Here is a 17,648-nt window from a genome sequence, read left to right as displayed (position 1 = left end):
TGACAATCTAAGTGTCTAGCATATTTTACAGTATGGGATAAAAGATAAAAATTAAAAATTAGAGACTTTTAAAAAATCCTTCATATAAACAATGTCGTCCCAGAAACTTGATCAATTTCACTATCACTATATAGCTGCCCAAAGTGAAGCCACACCTAGAATCTCACCAACATTTGAAAATTGACACCTCTGCCCCTGCAGAATGTGAGATGGCCTCATCCAATCAGTTGAAGGCCTTAAGAGAAATAACTGAGGTCCCCTAAGAAAAAAGGAATTCTGCCTCCAGACTGTCTTTGGATTTGAGACTTCAATATCAACTCTTCCCTGCTAGACTGCCCTGTAGATTTCAGGCTTGCCAACCCCCTCAATCATGTGAGCCAATTCCTTAAATCTCTCTGCATAAAGATATATATGTCTACACAGATAGATACAGATAGATAGCTATATAGATATACATCTTACTGGTTCTCTGGAGAACCCTGACTAATATACCATTCTAACTCACACAGAGCACTACTCTTTTCTCTCAGTCTGTCATCTTCTCGGGCCACATCTTCTTTGGCTTCTCTTTTTTCAGGAACATGAGAGCATTTATTTTTTCTATTGCTTGGCAAAGTAATCGGCAAAAGTAAGAAAAGTGAAATCTCTGCTCCTCTCTGCCTCTTGCAGGGTGCTCAAGGCTGCTCTATAATAGATCAGCTGGGGACAGATCAAAAGATTGATCTCTAAAGAGATGAGATTCTACTATTTAAAAGACATAACTATAATAATCATAATGGGGCTGGACATTTTGAGTTATTAATTTTTTTGTTTTCTCCATTTTATTTTTCCTTTTCTTCATCCCCTTCACAGTTCAAGCCTTGTTCTTCATTCCCTCAGGAGCCATATATGTTCAAGGTAGAAAACAGAAGTAATCTGCAATTCACTCTGGCTTTGGTTTTCCAAAGAGCTGAAGCTTGATCTTAAGACAGTGGACTATACAGGAGAAAACAGGGAAAGGGAGAATCTTAGGTACAGATGGCGTGTCCCACAGAATTGAGGCAAGAGCAAGGTTTCTCCACTCCAGATTAGAAGGCAATGACTCATACTCAACCTTCATGGCACTATCTTGGCATGGGGGCAGGGTGAAATGGAGTAGAGGAACTCTAAGAATGACCAAGGTGAAACTGAAATTGTCCAGTGGCATAGTAAAATGGCAGCTCTAATATCTAATAATAGAGTGCCTACTACATGCCAGGCCCTATACAAAGAGCTTTTGCATGTATTGCTACTATTATTTTCTCCATCTACTTACAAAATAAATGATTTGCCCAAAGTCAGGCAGCTAATAGGAGGTGGTTATGCCATAGTTCCAGACTCTTTACCTAGAATCCTAACCTAAATGGTCAAATTCCAGAGTGTTTATATAACGAGCACAGGCGAAACAATTACACAACCAAGGGCTACCATTTGATAACACTAACAAAGAAAAAAAGTCTAGATTAAATAGAAGAATATTTATATAGCTACTTATGTACATTAACTATTAATTGGGATAAATTATAATAAAGAATACTTCTTTAGAATTCCAATGCCTCTTGGGGTTCTGCTATGTTTACTCATATTAAAGTAATAATTTGGAAAATAATATTCAAGAAATTTATATTACTCACATGTTTACTTCATCTTCATTTAATAACCGCATCACTAGCAGGGTAATATGAAAGGAACCATCACCAACCATTGCTTTGGCCAGTCGCTGATCTTGTTGTATTATTGCATTTTGCAGGATCTTAATTCCTCTTGTAATCTAATCGCACACACACACACACACACACACACACAAAAGACCCATTGGAGGTTAGGTAAGAAAATTTCTTAGTGGTAAATATAAATCAAAAAGAAAAATAAGCAATGACCAAAATTAGAACAATGTCAAGACGTCCACCAAACAAATGTTTAATTGTCTACTTGTTCTCAAACATCCTAGATAGTTGACTTGGACAGCTTAATAGGATGCATAAGTTTTTTAAAAATCACAGAATGCTTGTCCATCTTAAGAACACTGAGCCCAACACCCTTATTTTGCAGATCAGATCAGTGGTTTAGTGGAAAAACTCTCAATGACCATGCATCTTTTCAGAAATTTGTCCTTGGAATACACAATATGACTCAATAATTATGATCTTTCCTAAGAAAAAGACTTTATTCTTGCCACAGAAAGGTCAAACCAGCAAAGAACATTCCATTTCTGTTAGAAGCAATATTTACTTGTCACCAAATGAATGTGTCTGAGAACCCATTCCTCATAACCTTTAAGATTTTTTTAGGACAGCAATAATTTCAACAGGATTGACTATAGTCACTTGTCCAGAAATGTGAGGAGGGGCATTACCATGAAGACAGAGTTGCAAAGAAGTTCAAATGCATACTTTAGGAAAACAATCACAGCCTGCATCCAGGTGACACCCCACTGACCTGGTCACCCACCTGCCTTCCCTCTCAGTACCTACTCCTCTGAAACAGAAGGAGGAATGACGCATCCTCCCTCCTCCACTTCCAGTTAGATCCAATTCTAGTCAACTTCTAAATGTGACTGTAATGGAAAGCAGTTTGAACATGAAATGGCAAATCCAGAAAAAGAGAGAGAGAAAGGAAAAGAGAGAGACAGAGAGAGAGAGAGAGAGAAAGAGAGAGAGGAGAGAGCACATAGAAGCCCTAAGGGAACAGAAGGCCCCGATGCAGCAGAATTAGTAACAGAGAAGGGGTGGGGGTGGGGGCAGCAGCAGCAGTACCCATAAAAAAGCAGAGATAAGAAAACACTGAATCATGAGCATAGCAGACTGTTCTGATACTAGAGTGGCTGTTTTATCCTGAACAATGTTCCCATTATCTGTGGAATGTGATTGGGCAAATCATGAGATGCGGTCCTGGAATCTGACTTCTCATTGACAAAGACTCTCTCCTTTGACTAAAATTTCTGGCTCCTCTGAGTCCTGTGTCTGAGTAGGCCAGACCTTGGGTTTCTCTCTCTTCCTTGTATTATAGAATACAGTTAGAACAAGAATCCTACTAAGTCAGATACCACCTTTGTATGTGACCATCCGTCTTAGAGACCTTACCACCCTGGCCTGCCTTCACTGATAATCCTATCAAGTCAGTTTAGCCAGAAACTCCTTATTCTTGATGTTTCTTTTAAGTAATTTTCCATCCACTGACCTCCACCCTGCTCCTTGGCACAAATCCACACTTGTCCTTGCTCGAGTCAGAATTGAGTTCAATCTCTCTGCCCCACCGGAAGACTGCAGTGCAGTGGTCCCTGTACCTATCACCATGGCCCCTTTTTGAATGAAGTCTGCCTTACCATCTTTAACAGATGTCATGAATATTTTTTTCTTTAACATCATATACCTTTACAGTAAATCCACATCACCCAAAATAACCTCAGCCTTTCCCTATGCCTTGTAAGTAAAAGAGATTAACAGAAGAAATGGTTTTCCCAGTAGGAAATTACACAATGACACCTAATATAACATCTACCAACACAAGATGTCACTTCTGACACCCAATTAAAGAATATTGATAGCCTGATAAATAAAATGCTCCAAGCATAATGGTATACAAAGATTTTATAGAGTCACCGTTTTCTCTACTTTATATAAATAAAATGAAATTGTAAGGCCAGGCATAGTGGCTCACGCCTGTAATCCTAACACTTAGGAGGCCGAGGCAGGAGGACTGCTTGAGGTCAGGAATTCAAGACCAGCCTGAGCAACATGGCAAGACCCTGTCTCCACAAAAAATATAAAAAATTAGCCAGGTGTGGTCGCACATGCCTGTAGTCCCAGCTACTCAGGAGGCTGAGGCAGGAGGATCACTTGAGCCCAGGAGTTTGAGGTTACAGTGAGCTATGATCACATCACTGCACTCTAGCCAGGGTGACAGAGTAAGATCCTGTCTCAAAAAAAAAGTAAATTATAATTCCTTGAGGACAATGTCTATTTCTTCTACACCACTGTCTCACCACAATGCCAGGTGTTAATAATAAAAACAATATTTAAACAACAGCAGCAGCAAAGCAACAAATGTTTATTGTGTGCTCACTAGGTTCTACATTCCACAGTATGCATTTTACATATATTAGCTCAATGAAGCCTCTCAATAATTCTATGAGGTAGATATTGGTATTATCTCTATTAAAATAAATTGAAACACAGATTTTTTAAAATCCCTTAAAGACCATATACCACACAAAGCAAAGGAGCTTGAGAAAAGAATAAAGTACATATGAGAAAAGATGAGAGGGGCACCTGGAAGAAAAGATTCAGGAGGGTTGAGGAGAAGTAGCTAGAAAGCAATGGCGTAAGAAAAAAGGCCAACAGAGTTACAAGGAGTTTGTTTTTGAGAGGGGGCAAAAAGAAGGGGCAGAGATGTGGGAACTGACTTAAGAAATGAAATACCAAGGGAAGAGACATTTAAAGGGGATTTTCAGCAAGCCTTTCTGGTTACTATCTGCTATGGTTTGATCGTATCCCCCAAATTTCATGTGGTGGAAACTTGGTCCCCAACGTGGGGGTGTTGGGAGGTGGGGCCTAATGGGAGGTATTTGGGTCATGGGGCAGCGCTCTCACAAAGGGGCTAATGCTGTTATCTCAGGTGTGGGCTCCTTATGAAAGGACAAGTTCAGCCCCCTCTTGCTCTCTCTAACTCACTTTCTCTCTGGTCACAGCAAGAGGCCCTTTACCAGATGCTGGCCCCTCGATCTTGAATTTCCCAGCCTCTAGAACTGTGAGAAATAAACTTCTGTTCTTTATAAATTACCCAGTCCCAGGTATTCTGTTACAGCAGCACAAAATGGACTAAGACAATGGAATACACTGGCCATCTTTAAAAAAGCCTTTAGCATAAGTCCGCATTACTTTGCAATGATTTTAAACTGTAATTTCCCGAGTTTTTTCCAGATGCAATAAAGTGCTGAGATTGGCTTACAAGAATAATGGAGTAGCTCAAGTGAATCCAGGTACATATGGAAAGGGCCTAGCCCAATGTCAAGTACATCGTAGGTGCTCAAAATGTCAGACCTCAAAACAACGTAATTACATCTTCAAATCTCAGCTGGTACAATGGTTATTCTGGTTTACTTTATGATAAGAAAGTGGCTTAAGATAGGAACTATAGTTACAGAGTGATGTAAATTAAGGGTGCTAGACTCAGGTCAGAAATCCTGGATTTTAATCCAAGGTCTGCTAGAGGTGTACAAGTCACTAGTCTCAATAAGCCTTGGTTTCTTCAACTGCAAAATAGGAATAATAAAACCTGCATTGCCAAACTAACAGGGTTAAAGATCACATTAGTACATGAAAGTACTTTGTAAGCTCTATTCCATTGCCTAATATAAAGTTACAACACCAACAATGTTATTAAATCTGTGGTTCTCTACCAGGGCAATTTTGCCTCCCAGGGACATTTGGCAATACCTGGAGACATTTTTAGTTGTCTCAATTTGGGGGGAAGGGGATTGCTATTTGTACCTGGTGGGTAGAATGTTTGCATTTTCTTAATAACTTAGTCTTTATTCTAAGCTCAAGTACTAATTATATATAAATTCGGGACAATGTTCAAAATTCTATCCATTTGTATATTCTCCATTTTAGTACAATGCCTACATGGTATCACAGTTTTAGACCATTAGTATTAATATCTTTGAATTACCCAGTAGCTTATAAAATTGTAAATTAAAAACTAAAATACTTTTAAGACTATTATTTCTCTTTAAGACTATTATTACTCATAATGCAGGATTAGCCTCAAATGTATGAAAATTTCAAAGTTAATATAATCAACCAATATATTTCTAAGTATGCTTTGATGCTCTAAATTAATTTATGTATTCCTTGACATCATCTTAAAATTGTGAATGCTTTCTGTTCCTGGTTACATTCTTAAAAAGAAAAGAAAAAGAAAAATACTTCAGAGTCTTTTTCATATGTCATTTTTTTAAAGTACCAATGTCATCAAAGGCCAAAGGAAACTAATTTTTATAGCCATTAAGTCATTAAAGTTTATCTGTTACCATAATCCCCAGCCATTGGCAGTATCGTACAAAATACATGTTTAAAACCTAATACTATAAAGTCAAATTTAAATGTGACAGTGAAAGAAACTTCCAAAAATAAAAGCTTTATTGAAATCTTAAATATTTCATTCATTGAGCAATTTCTTTGAGTTAAAAGAATAAAAGCAGACACTCATCTGCTAAACATCATCACTAGGCCATATTCCACATGCCTAAAAATAATGTAATTTGTTGCTATATCTTTTAAGCTTTCTAATTGACTCAAATCATATGTGAGTTCAAAGAAAATGCCTCAAAGTTAGTATGCTTCTGCATGAGAGAAAAGAGTTGCATTCTAGTACATGGTAGGAGAATGTCTTTGACTTTATCTTTTGATATTGGTTTTAGAATTTCTATAAGCTGTTACATATATTTTTCCCAAATTTCTTGCCTCATTCAAATTTACTGGAATTATCACATCAATTTGCTATCTAACTTGTCTTTAAAGCTGAATAGTCTCATTTTTATTGCTTGTCCACAACCATGAAAAGAACTTGAAAAACTGATCATATAGCAATAACTGGAGTAAAAGTAAAAATGTCATCCTCAAATAAAATAATGTTCTATATCTATCAAGTGCTTAACATATACATGATGATATCAAATACTTTTACTATTACATTTTCCAGAAAAATACTAAATGCACTAATCTACTTTCACATTTTCATTAAGACCAGCAATTTTCACATTACTAAAATGATGAAATTTTACAGAATTAAATGTAAATAATGCTTTTTAAAACCCCTGAAGAAAATAATCTTTTTCCACTAGTACATTTATAAAAGATACCAAAAAAAGTTAATATATTCCTAATTTCAACCAGCTTCTGACTATGCCTTATATTTTTTCAATGTTGATTTACTTTACATTAATATCTAAGAAAGCATACAAATCAACATGTGGGTAAATCCAGCTAGAATTAATAACTAAACAATTCTAGCCATTTAAGAAACATGTAGGATTTATTATAACCCCATCAGAATTTTTTCTTATTTTCAAACTAACATGTGTTTGCAGGTTAACAGAGAAACACATACTTTCATATACTTCCAATTAGGATGTTTTTATGCAACTACTTTAATTCATTTTCCAATTCTATTGCCTAAAAATATGAAATGAAGATATTCCATTAATAATGAATTACAAACTTCTAAGAATGTGTTTAAAATCAAAGACCTGTGTAATTCCGAATACTTTTTTCTTTAAAACTAGATGCCAACAAGTAGAGGCCAAAAGTAGAGCAACTCATTGTGAATGTGCTAGCTTCCAAAAGCTTGTTTGCAGGTCACTTAATTGGAACTTGGAATACAGTCTTCCATTGAAACAATGTTATAAATGGTGCTTCTTTTCCCAAGCCTTCCCACAAAAGCTCATAAGTAGTTTAAAAAGAAAGTTATCATTAGATACTTTAAAACAAACAAACAAAAAAGGTACTCATGTAGAAGATATAAAAGATATCTCCTAACCTTGCCCAATCCCTACATCTTCTCCTCATATTTGTATGTAAGCTTTCTAAGCTGTTAACTACAAACAAGTCTCTTGAGGGGGAAACATCAAATTATATGGTTTCAAGGTCACTTTTGAAAACTGCATTTCCCACTATTGTAAATCACCCTACCTCTTTGAAAACAAATAACTGCTCTTGAACCTATATTATGAAACCAGCATTGGTAACATTGTATTTATTATTTTTAAGTGTGCTGATTATAAGTTGTTACAGCAGAAACATACTTTCGCCCTTGAAATGAGTGTGTGTGTGTGTGTGTGTGTGTGTGTGTGTGTGTGTGTGTACACATCTACTCTTGCACAAGCATTGGTCTAGGTGCTGGGAATGCTCTAAAAACCTTGGGAAGAAGGAAGTGTCAAGTTGCTAGAATGACAAAGGACAAACAGAAAGCTATGAAAGCAGTTAGCTGGGGGGATGGGGCGAGGAAAGAAGCGCAGTTGACCTAGTCAGAGCGGTCACGGGTGGAGAGGTTTGAGCTGAGATTTGGGCATTAACAAAACCAAGAGGAGGGAAGAGAAAACTCCCAGCCAGAGAAGGCTTTCCCTGGGGCAGAGGGAACCTGGCAAGTCCAAGGCAGGCCAGAGGGGCTCGAGCAGGAAGAGCAGGGGCTGACGTGGAGAAGGCAGAACAGACAAAGCCTGACAGAGCATGCTAAAGGGTTTGTCTTTATTCTACTATCAACGGGAAAATCCTGAATTGTAAAAGCAAGTCAGCAATATGTCCGGATTTGGGTTTAGAAAATAATCATTTGAAGTAGGTATTAACATCTACCTCATTCCACACCCGAAAAGACTGAAATGCAAAGAAATTAGGTAACCTGACCTACACCCACAGCAGTCTGTGACGCAGCTGCTACTCCAACAAGGTCTGTTGAACTGCAAGGCCCCCACTCTTTCCACTATCTGCACAGCCTCACAGGGGTGGAGAGGCAGAAACAAAGGCTACAGCAGCTTGTAGGGTGAAAACTAAGCACTGTAGACAGGACTCCCTCATCCTCTTCCTCCCAACACCCTTGTGGTCTAAACCCTAGAACGAAAGAATTTCTCTTTCCTCTCTGTCCCCTTCCCCACCTTCCCTACCCCACCAGTACATCACCCCAATCTTCCAGGCTTCACTGGAAGAGGTAAGAAACCAGAACGAGGCCACTAGGAGAGCGGGGGCAGGCGTGAGGGTGATGCAGAGTTGTTCAGTCCACCATGGGGGCAAAGAACAGAGGCGTGAAGGGAGAAATATAAAATGAGAGGCCTAATGAGAGCAACTCCCAGAAGTGCTTCTGGAACATTTACATTGAGAGAGACTGTGCTGGAACAATCTCTAAGAAACAAACCAAAACAAAGAACCTGGATTCTCTTCCAATCACAAATGCTGTATCCTTAGGGAAGCCACTTTAACTGGCTGACATTCAGGCTCCTTAGGACCTGGCTTCTGTCTGACTGCTCATTAAAGCAGCACCATCCCTCACTCCCTGAGCTCTGCTAATCCCCACATGTATACATGATCCTAAATTTCAAAGAAAACCTATCCAAACAACTTGCAAATATTTTAATATAAAATTGCAGATTACACTAAACTGTGTACCACCTAAACACTTTTAAGGACTATTTTACTGTTAACCAAGCAAAGGAATCAAATATGTATCAGTAAAATCAGAATATGATTCTTCACTGCATCAAATCTAAAATCTTTTATGGCTAGGCAATTTTTCTCTTTTCATGTATCTTTTCTTCCCAGACAAACTGTGCCTCACAGACTAAATATTTCCTAGAATGCCCCCAACAGAATTTTCTTTTGATATTTATTTCTTTGATTTCAATTTGGGTTGATTTTTAAAAATTCATTAGCATTCCCTGGAGACTTTCTGGTTAAATAAGGTGAGAAGCAACCTGAAAATGTGCCTGGTCACAGAGATGCTAATCCACAATCAAACAGAAATTCAGATCTGGCTCCTAAATTGGGCCAAGATGTAAAAACAGTCAGTCTTCCAAGTGAGGTGTTCTTTCCTGAGGCATTTTAATTCCTTCCACACTGCGTTAGTGGTTGTAATTAGATACAATAGTTTTCTCTCTCAAGGGTTTCTCGGGATGGGCTAATTGGCTGGTCCCATTTCCTATTATTCACACCACATTAATTTTTCAGATTTTTAATAGATTTCTAGCAAGTTCATGGTACAATATTAAGCTGCACAACAATGAGCAATTTTTAAAGAAACTATGTTGCAATAATCACTACCATAAAGAAGAAAAAGCAGTAAGAAACCCCAGTTTACTTTCCTGAGATTTCACAATCCTCTTTTCTCAGCCAATCACTGCTCTCTCCTTCCAAAGGATTTCTCTAATGTAGTGAACAAACGCTTGCAAAGGACCTTGATGTGCCATCTGACGATACTTCTTCAAGTGACTTTCACAAAATTATTGTTTAGATGTAATTGTTTAAATAACATTTTTTCAAAATTATTGTTTAAATACATTCCTATTATTTACACAGGAATATTCCCTGTATGGTCTTGCTAAAATGCCACCAAAGAGTCTTAGAAGCTGAGAGCAAGTGGACTTATATGCGTTTAGTGTACTTTAAATATAATTTAGAATAAAACTTCATAGTAAAAATAGTTTTTAAAAAATAGTACCTCTTTCTTGGTGATCGGAATGGAAAGGAAATAGTTGGGTTGATAATCTTTTTGTGTTTTTTTCTTCTTCATTATTTGATCACTCTTGATTTGTTCATTTTCTTTACTTCTCTCCAAATTTATTTGAGGTACATCAGTGACTAGAGGAAAAAAGTCAAACAAAAATGTCTAATACATTTAAACAAAGGTAATATAGTCAGAAAAAAGGAAACAAGCAATATATAAGTAGTAATCATTCATAATTATCATTTTCAAACCTAAAGTAGAAATTGGCAAACACTTCTGTAAAGGAACTCATAGTAAATATTTTACACTTTGCAGATCATATGGTCTCTGTTGCAACCACTCAATTCTGCTGTAGTCAAAACATAAATGAATGGGTATACCTGTGTTCTGATAAAACTTTATTTACAAAGCAGGTGGTTAGCCAGATTTGGCCCACAGGCCATAGTGTGCTAATTCCTTATCTACGGCATAGCTAACAACTCTTCTCTCCTCAATGCCACAATTTTCATAACATTAGGAAAGACTCTGTTTCCATCCATCCTATGTATGTATATTTATCTGTGACTTCTAGGACATAACCAGATACAGCACTGCCACTCAAAGTTTGGTTTGTGGCCCTTGTCACACTACAAACTCTTTGTTGAAAAAATTAAGAGAATGCTTTAGAAACTTTCATAACAATTTGGCAGAATAATTTTGTCTGTTAAATTTTTATTCCTATTTTTGTTTCATTTTTTTGAGACAGGGTCTCACTCTATTGCCCAGGCTGGAGTGGAGTGGTGTAATCATAGCTCACTGCAGCCTCAAATTCCTGGGCTCAAGCAATCCTTCTGCCTTAGCCTTCCCAGTAGCTGGGACTACTAATTTCTTTTTTAGAGACGAGGTCTCACTATGTTGCCCAGGCTGGTCTTGAACTCCTGGCCTCAAGCAATCCTCCTTCCTCAGCCTCCCAAATTGCAGGGATTACATGCATGAGCCCCTGTGCCTGGTTTATTGCAAGTTTTTTTAATATGGAAAAATCAAATCAATATGTTATAGGGCTGCCTGCAATTTTAGATACCTAAGAAAAGGTCCTAGATTTGACTCTAGTAACACGAACTAAATGTACTAATTTTAAACAGAAGCCACAAAATGAAGAACAACTATATTTTAATCCACTTCTATTAATAAATACATTTCTAGCCCACCTCCACCTACTGTTAGTATAATTGGTACTCTGGAAACAGAAACCAATTTTAATATAGTCTGGAACCAGAGTGCCTGGCTTAGAATCCTGGCTCTCCCACTTACTAGTTGGGTGATCTTAGACAAGTTCTATAAACTCTCCTTACCTCAGTTTCCCCACTGTAATTTTAGAATAGTAACAGCTACCTCATAGGATCTTTTTGAGGATTCAGCAAGTTAATACACGAACGCATTTAAACCACTTCCTGGTGCAAAGCAAGCACTATTATTATCTATTATGAGATATTACCCCAAACTAAACATAATTAGGGAGATAAATCTGCATCTGCTAAAGGTCATTTAAGCAACTCCAAAGAGAAACAGATGATTTATAAACTATCCATTGTTTTTTATCATCCAGACCACTCGTACCTTCTATGGGTATGGAACATGAAGAGCTGTTTTGAATAGTTTTTAAAAAATTAAATATTGAAAAATAAATTTCAAAAGCAACACACCAATTTTTTAAGGTAACATTACAAATCAATTCTAATGTTTCCAGCATCCGTCCCCTTACATCTCAATGTCCAAATCAGGACACAGGGCTAACCTCAAACAACAGGAAGCTGGGATAGTGAGAATCTGGCAGTTATCAACCTATGCTGTGGAAAAAATACTCTACAAAAAGAAGAAGGGTGGGGCTACAGCTACGGGGAAGGTAATTCGCACTGCATGTTTCAATCTGTAGAGGCAGCAGATGGTGAAAAGGGCACTGGCCTAAAGACTGGTTTTCCAACAAGCTTCTTTTAATCAAGTTATTTAACTTGTTTATCTGAGAACTTCAAAGTCTGACCAATGCTTGGAGAAAGAGCTGACTCTAGGTCTGGAAAGACAATGTACTCTTGTAGGCCTGGAAATTCAATAACTCCTGGGATCATGTCAGAAGGTCTCTAGAGTCTATTTGAAAGTCCTCCCACTGGCCAAAGATGGAACAATTTGAGCAACAAATAGGATAATAACTTCAGTGGTGTGAAGTAAATCACATGTTTAAATCCATTGGTTCATAATGATACTAAAAAGAAAAATTAAAACCAAAAACTGACAGGTCACCTTTGGAAAAGTCTAGAGAAACATCCTAAAAATCTGATGATAAAGGGAAAAAAATCAAGCATATTCCACCTTTCTTTACAACCAAATAGTCATATAGGAAATCAAATAGTTAACTAAGATAAAGTTCTTTATAGAAATTTCCAACTAATAAATGCAAAATGATAGAGTTAGGATATCACCATTTTGAAATGCTTAACAAAGTAACAGATCAACTCAAAGATCATCAATGGATGATCCATTAGATGGTGGCTGATGGTGAATTTTAATAATGGATACATTTAGGGTCATAAGACCTGCAGCCACTGATAATCTTTTTTTTTTTTTTTTTGCCACTGATAATCTTAACATCACAAGAAGTCAAGACAAGCAAACATAATATGCCTACTGACGCCACACAATAGGAAATTCAAAATACTCTCTTTGGAGCATTTTTGCCAACATTCAGAACCTTAAGCCTCCTGATCTAACTACAAGTTTACTGGGAATATAAGGGGCAGAGAAATATGTTAAATGACCACAATATCAAAATATCTGATTTCTTCAACAACAATAAACACACACACGCACACACGCAAGAACAAAAGGAGGATATCTATAGATGAAAAGATACTGAAGAGGTGTATCGATGAAATACAGTGCACGGACTTTGGTATCTTATTCAAATAATCTAGATTTTTTGAAACTATGACACAATCAGAGATTGAATGGATATTTGATGACATCAGGAATTACCAACATTTCTTTGGTACGGTAAGGATATTTTGAATTTGCTTTTTTAAAAAAGATCCCTTACCTTTTAAAGATACATACTAAAGTATTTACAGATACAGTGATATGTCTGGGATTTACTTCAAAATAATGCAGTGAGGAAGAATTAATTAATACATGAGGCTCATTGTCCTATTCTCTCTACTATACATACACTGTAAAGTTTCTATAATGCACCATTAAAAATAAAAAAAGAAAAGAAAAGAAAAACAGGGACATGGAGGGACAGCTAGATAATCTCTCTCTGGGGTCTCTTCCAGTTCTAGTTTTCTAGTAATCTGTGGTAAAGGTACTGTTAACGTCAGTACCAATTAGGACATTTCGTGGTGAAGTTAAATAAAGAATGGTTTCAGGAGAATCCTGAAGCTAGAGTCTGGTTGCTTTTTTTTTTCAAACTGCAAGCATCAACCCACTAGTGGGTTATGAAATCAGCTTAGAAGATAATAAAGAGTACTTTTCAAAACCTGGAATGGAATAGGATAGAATGGAATGGAATAGAATGGAATGGAATGGCAGTCATGTAGACAGTAAGTATAAGTTATTGCTTTGCAAAACATTTATTTCAGTTTTTTGCATACTTGTGTGTACTAAGTGGCAATGTAAAATACATTCTGACTGTGAACGTAAGGTATATGACCATTTTTGTTTTATTTTACTCACACTCCAATACTAATGACAGGAACAGAATTAATATGGTCTTTCAAAGACCACTGACACTTTTAGCATTTTAAGTTGTTTTATACATTATCCATTTAACACTAAATTGTCTTCCTATCTGGAGCAACTTATTTTTGCCATTTCGAACATCCAATAAATCCATTTTGCTAACATCCAGAAAAAGAAAATCATAGTCTCTCAAGGTAGTGGTTGTAACAGAAAAGGATTCTAATAATTCTGGTATCATGAGAATGACATAGTGTAAAACCCAACTCAGAATACATTTAGGTAAAAATAATATAGTACAGGATTTATTTAAATTTCTTTAGCTTTCTATAATCTTATCAATAACTATTTAACTTTCCTTTGAATTGGATAATCTAACATTTTCTTTTGTTAGGTATCACAGACAATGCAAAGTTTAAAATTATCTGATGGGAGCTAGGTAAAAAAGGAAAAGCTCCTGGAAGTATTTATTACTATAGTACAGTTTTACTACGGCTTATATGTGCATTTTTTATCTTTTTAATTCAGTGAGTCCTGCTGATTTTCTGTCAATTTGTTACATGTCAAGCCCAGTATCTCTTCTCCCCTGTTTGCATATCATCTCTTTTATTTGTAAAGTTTATTAGTGTGGCCATGGTATAAAATCCCTCTGCTTTTCCTTACTGAACTCTATTTTATTTTCAACATTGAAATCATAATGTAGGTTCCAAAATGCAATTTTCTGTTATTCTTTTTATTTAGCGTCATTCGAAAATATAAAGAGCAAAATATTCAGGCAATCATCTAGTTTACTGATAAAAATTTTAAAGATCAGTGACCACAGAAACAAAATGTAGAAAATTCTGGCCACGTGTCCTGGATCTTTCACTGGATTATTTAGAGTAACTTTACTGGCTAACAAAAAAGTCATCAGTAGGAATACAGCTTGTAAACCCGTCTTATAAATTTAATTTATTCTACTTGTTAATTTTCATAATGATTTCGGTAGCCATTTTAATGTGTTCTAATGAATCAGGTCTTGTTCACGAAGGCTGTAACTCTCTGATCCATGCATTTTTTAAGTAAAGCATCACATGTCATTTTATGTAAATTATCTAATTTTTCCTCAAATTCTATTTATTCCCTCAAAAACTACAAAGGAATGAAATATGGGAGAAATTAGTTTAAGTAGTCCATCTGTTGTTATAAGTTGACTGTTTTCACACTTGCTCTTAGCTAAAAGGCTAAGAATGAATTAGATTTTGTTTTGATATTTTCTTTTTATTCTTTTTATTTAAGCAGTTAAAATAAACTTTGAAGTAACCATTCCTAAAACACCTCAGTTATATGACTTAGAATATTGCCTTCCATATTTCATAGAATCATTCCCCTTGCTATCTCAATAATCTTTGGCACATTACTAAAACTTTCGGAAAATACAATTTTATCTCCCTAAGTTTCTGTGAGGATCAAGAAAATATAAAGCATTTAACAATGTGCTGGAAGGACTCAATCTTATTATGAAATATTGCTCTTAAAGGGAAAATTTCTATAAATATTTAACTTAGCAAAATATATTTAGGAAAAATGTCGGTGAAATTAATGAAAATGTACAAGTTTTTTTAACCACATTTAAAATTTTTAGGGCGAGGCGCAGTGGTTTAGGCCTATAATCCCAGTGCTTTGGGAGGCCATGGCAGGAGGATAGCTTAAGGTCAGGAGTTTGAGGTTATAATGAGCTATGACTATACCACTGCACTCCAGCTTGGGCAACAGAGTGAGAACCCATCTCTAAAAAGATAAATAAATAAAATGAAATTAATTTGTAATTGTATTTTTATATAGAAGAATAAAGAACATTCATCAAATTTGAGGATTAAAGAAAAGAACAAAAAAAATGCTCATAAATCTACTCTCAACACAGTCGCTATGAATTTTGGTGACAGATCACATATTTTATAATTGTAAACAAACGGCACATATAATTTTTGCCCTACTTTTTTCACTGTGCATTATATACATGGGTACACACACACATACATATATAGGAATGTACCCTATGATACATCATTTTCAGAAATATTATTTGCAATACTAAATAACTGTATAATATGTAACCTAGAGGCACTAATATAGCATATTCAACCATTCCTTAATCTTGGACATTTACATTCTTTTCCCAATATTTTTACTATTTAAAAGATACTGTGACACACGTATTTGTGAATAAAACTTTTTTTCACAAGTAAGATTATGCCCTTACATTGGAGTCTCATGAGTGGATCTATCCCGTGTATGAACATTGCTGGTATTCCCAACAAACTATACCTAAAAAAACTATAACAATAAACTGCATCATCAGAATAAGCTGTACTGTCGGAAGCAATGTTGATACATTATAAGTACTGAGTATTGTCATTTAAAAAAAATTTCCGGTAAGTTAAAATCATATTTTAATTTGCATTTATTGATACCTATATAGTTGAATAACTTTCCATGTATTTGTTTACTTGTTGAATTTTATTTTCTACATCCTTGACTCAGCACCAATAATAGTACCTGGTATATAACACACTCAATAAATGTGTTGAATTAATGTATCTATTGAACTTGTTCTGATTTTTATTCATGATTTTATTTTTAATAAAAAAAGAAAAAAGATATCAACTTTTTGTATTATTTGGGACAAATATTTGCCTTAAGCCCTTTTATGATAAAATTTGGAATATATAGTGTATGCCTCCCCAATTAATTATGGGAAGGATACAGAACATAATTTATGTTTTTTTTAATTGACTCAGGATAATCACTATATCTGGTATTGAGATTTAATCTTTATTTGATACAGCATTTTTCCATGAAAAATATTTTTTAGGTAAAGGTAAGTTTCAATTTGTGTTTTTAAATATTTAAGAGTCTGAGTAGTTTTAAAAATATCACAATAGTATTAGTTAATAAGTAAGGAACAAAATAATCTCCCATATCTCTAAAATCTCCAATAATTACAAGATTAGAATTCCATGTGAGGTTAAATAAGGATTATAATTATTTCAATATAAGGAGAACTGAATTCCACACTTAGGAAAGACAAGTAACTAAAAAAAACTCTCAAATATTTTCTTCTGAATCTTGATTTAAATGTGGTTTGACAGTTAAGAATTGTGATTCTCGTGAGAGACTAGAATCAATTAAACTAAAGCTGTCCACAAATTCACACTGTGGGATGCATACTAAGCTACACACATTAGCAGCAGAATGACTCTACTGCAGACACCCATTCAACTTTCAGACGCAGAATATTATAACAGCAACCCCAAATATTTTCTGGATGGGTTACTGGGTTACTAACCAATTGACTCACAACACTTCCTTTATAAAGCAGCAGTCCCCAACCTCTCTGGCACCAGGGACCAGTTTCATGGAAGACGATTTTTCCATGGACCTGGGTAGGGGTGGGGAGGGATGGCTAACAACGCTACTCACCCATTGCTGGGGGTGGCCCAGTTCCTAACAGGCCACGGACCATACCAGGTTGGGGACCACAGTTGTAAAGAGATGAGACCCATCTAGGTCAAGGTCAACCACTCACTAACGCTGGATTTTCTCCTGGAACATGTCCAACCTATGAAGCCGAAGATGTGGCATAGGTTGTACTGTCTCCTCACCATTTCTAAAAGATTTTCTTTTGTACGTACATTTGAATTTTTTCTAATATATTTTTATATTCTAAT

At 35.8% G+C, this 17,648-nt stretch overlaps 1 protein-coding gene across 1 annotated transcript in view; it reads right to left on the bottom strand.

Moving 5' to 3' along the window:
• Window positions 1-1,648: 1,648 nt before the first annotated feature.
• Window positions 1,649-17,648, bottom strand: part of LOC105827148 (A-kinase anchor protein 7 isoform gamma-like) — a 22,618-nt gene continuing 6,618 nt past the window's right edge. The window contains exons 3-4 of the mRNA XM_012665167.1: window positions 10,228-10,367; window positions 1,649-1,789 (exon numbers count right to left, since the gene is read on the bottom strand). Coding sequence (XP_012520621.1) covers window positions 1,649-1,789; window positions 10,228-10,367 — 281 coding nt within the window. The remainder of the gene's footprint in view (window positions 1,790-10,227; window positions 10,368-17,648) is intronic.

This window comes from Propithecus coquereli, unplaced genomic scaffold, assembly GCF_000956105.1.
Source record: "Propithecus coquereli isolate 6110/MARCELLA unplaced genomic scaffold, Pcoq_1.0 Scaffold98, whole genome shotgun sequence".
Classification (NCBI taxonomy): Eukaryota; Metazoa; Chordata; class Mammalia; order Primates; family Indriidae; genus Propithecus; species Propithecus coquereli.
The sequence above is the reverse complement of the archived record's forward strand: the minus strand, read 5'-3'. Positions and strand labels throughout refer to the sequence as shown.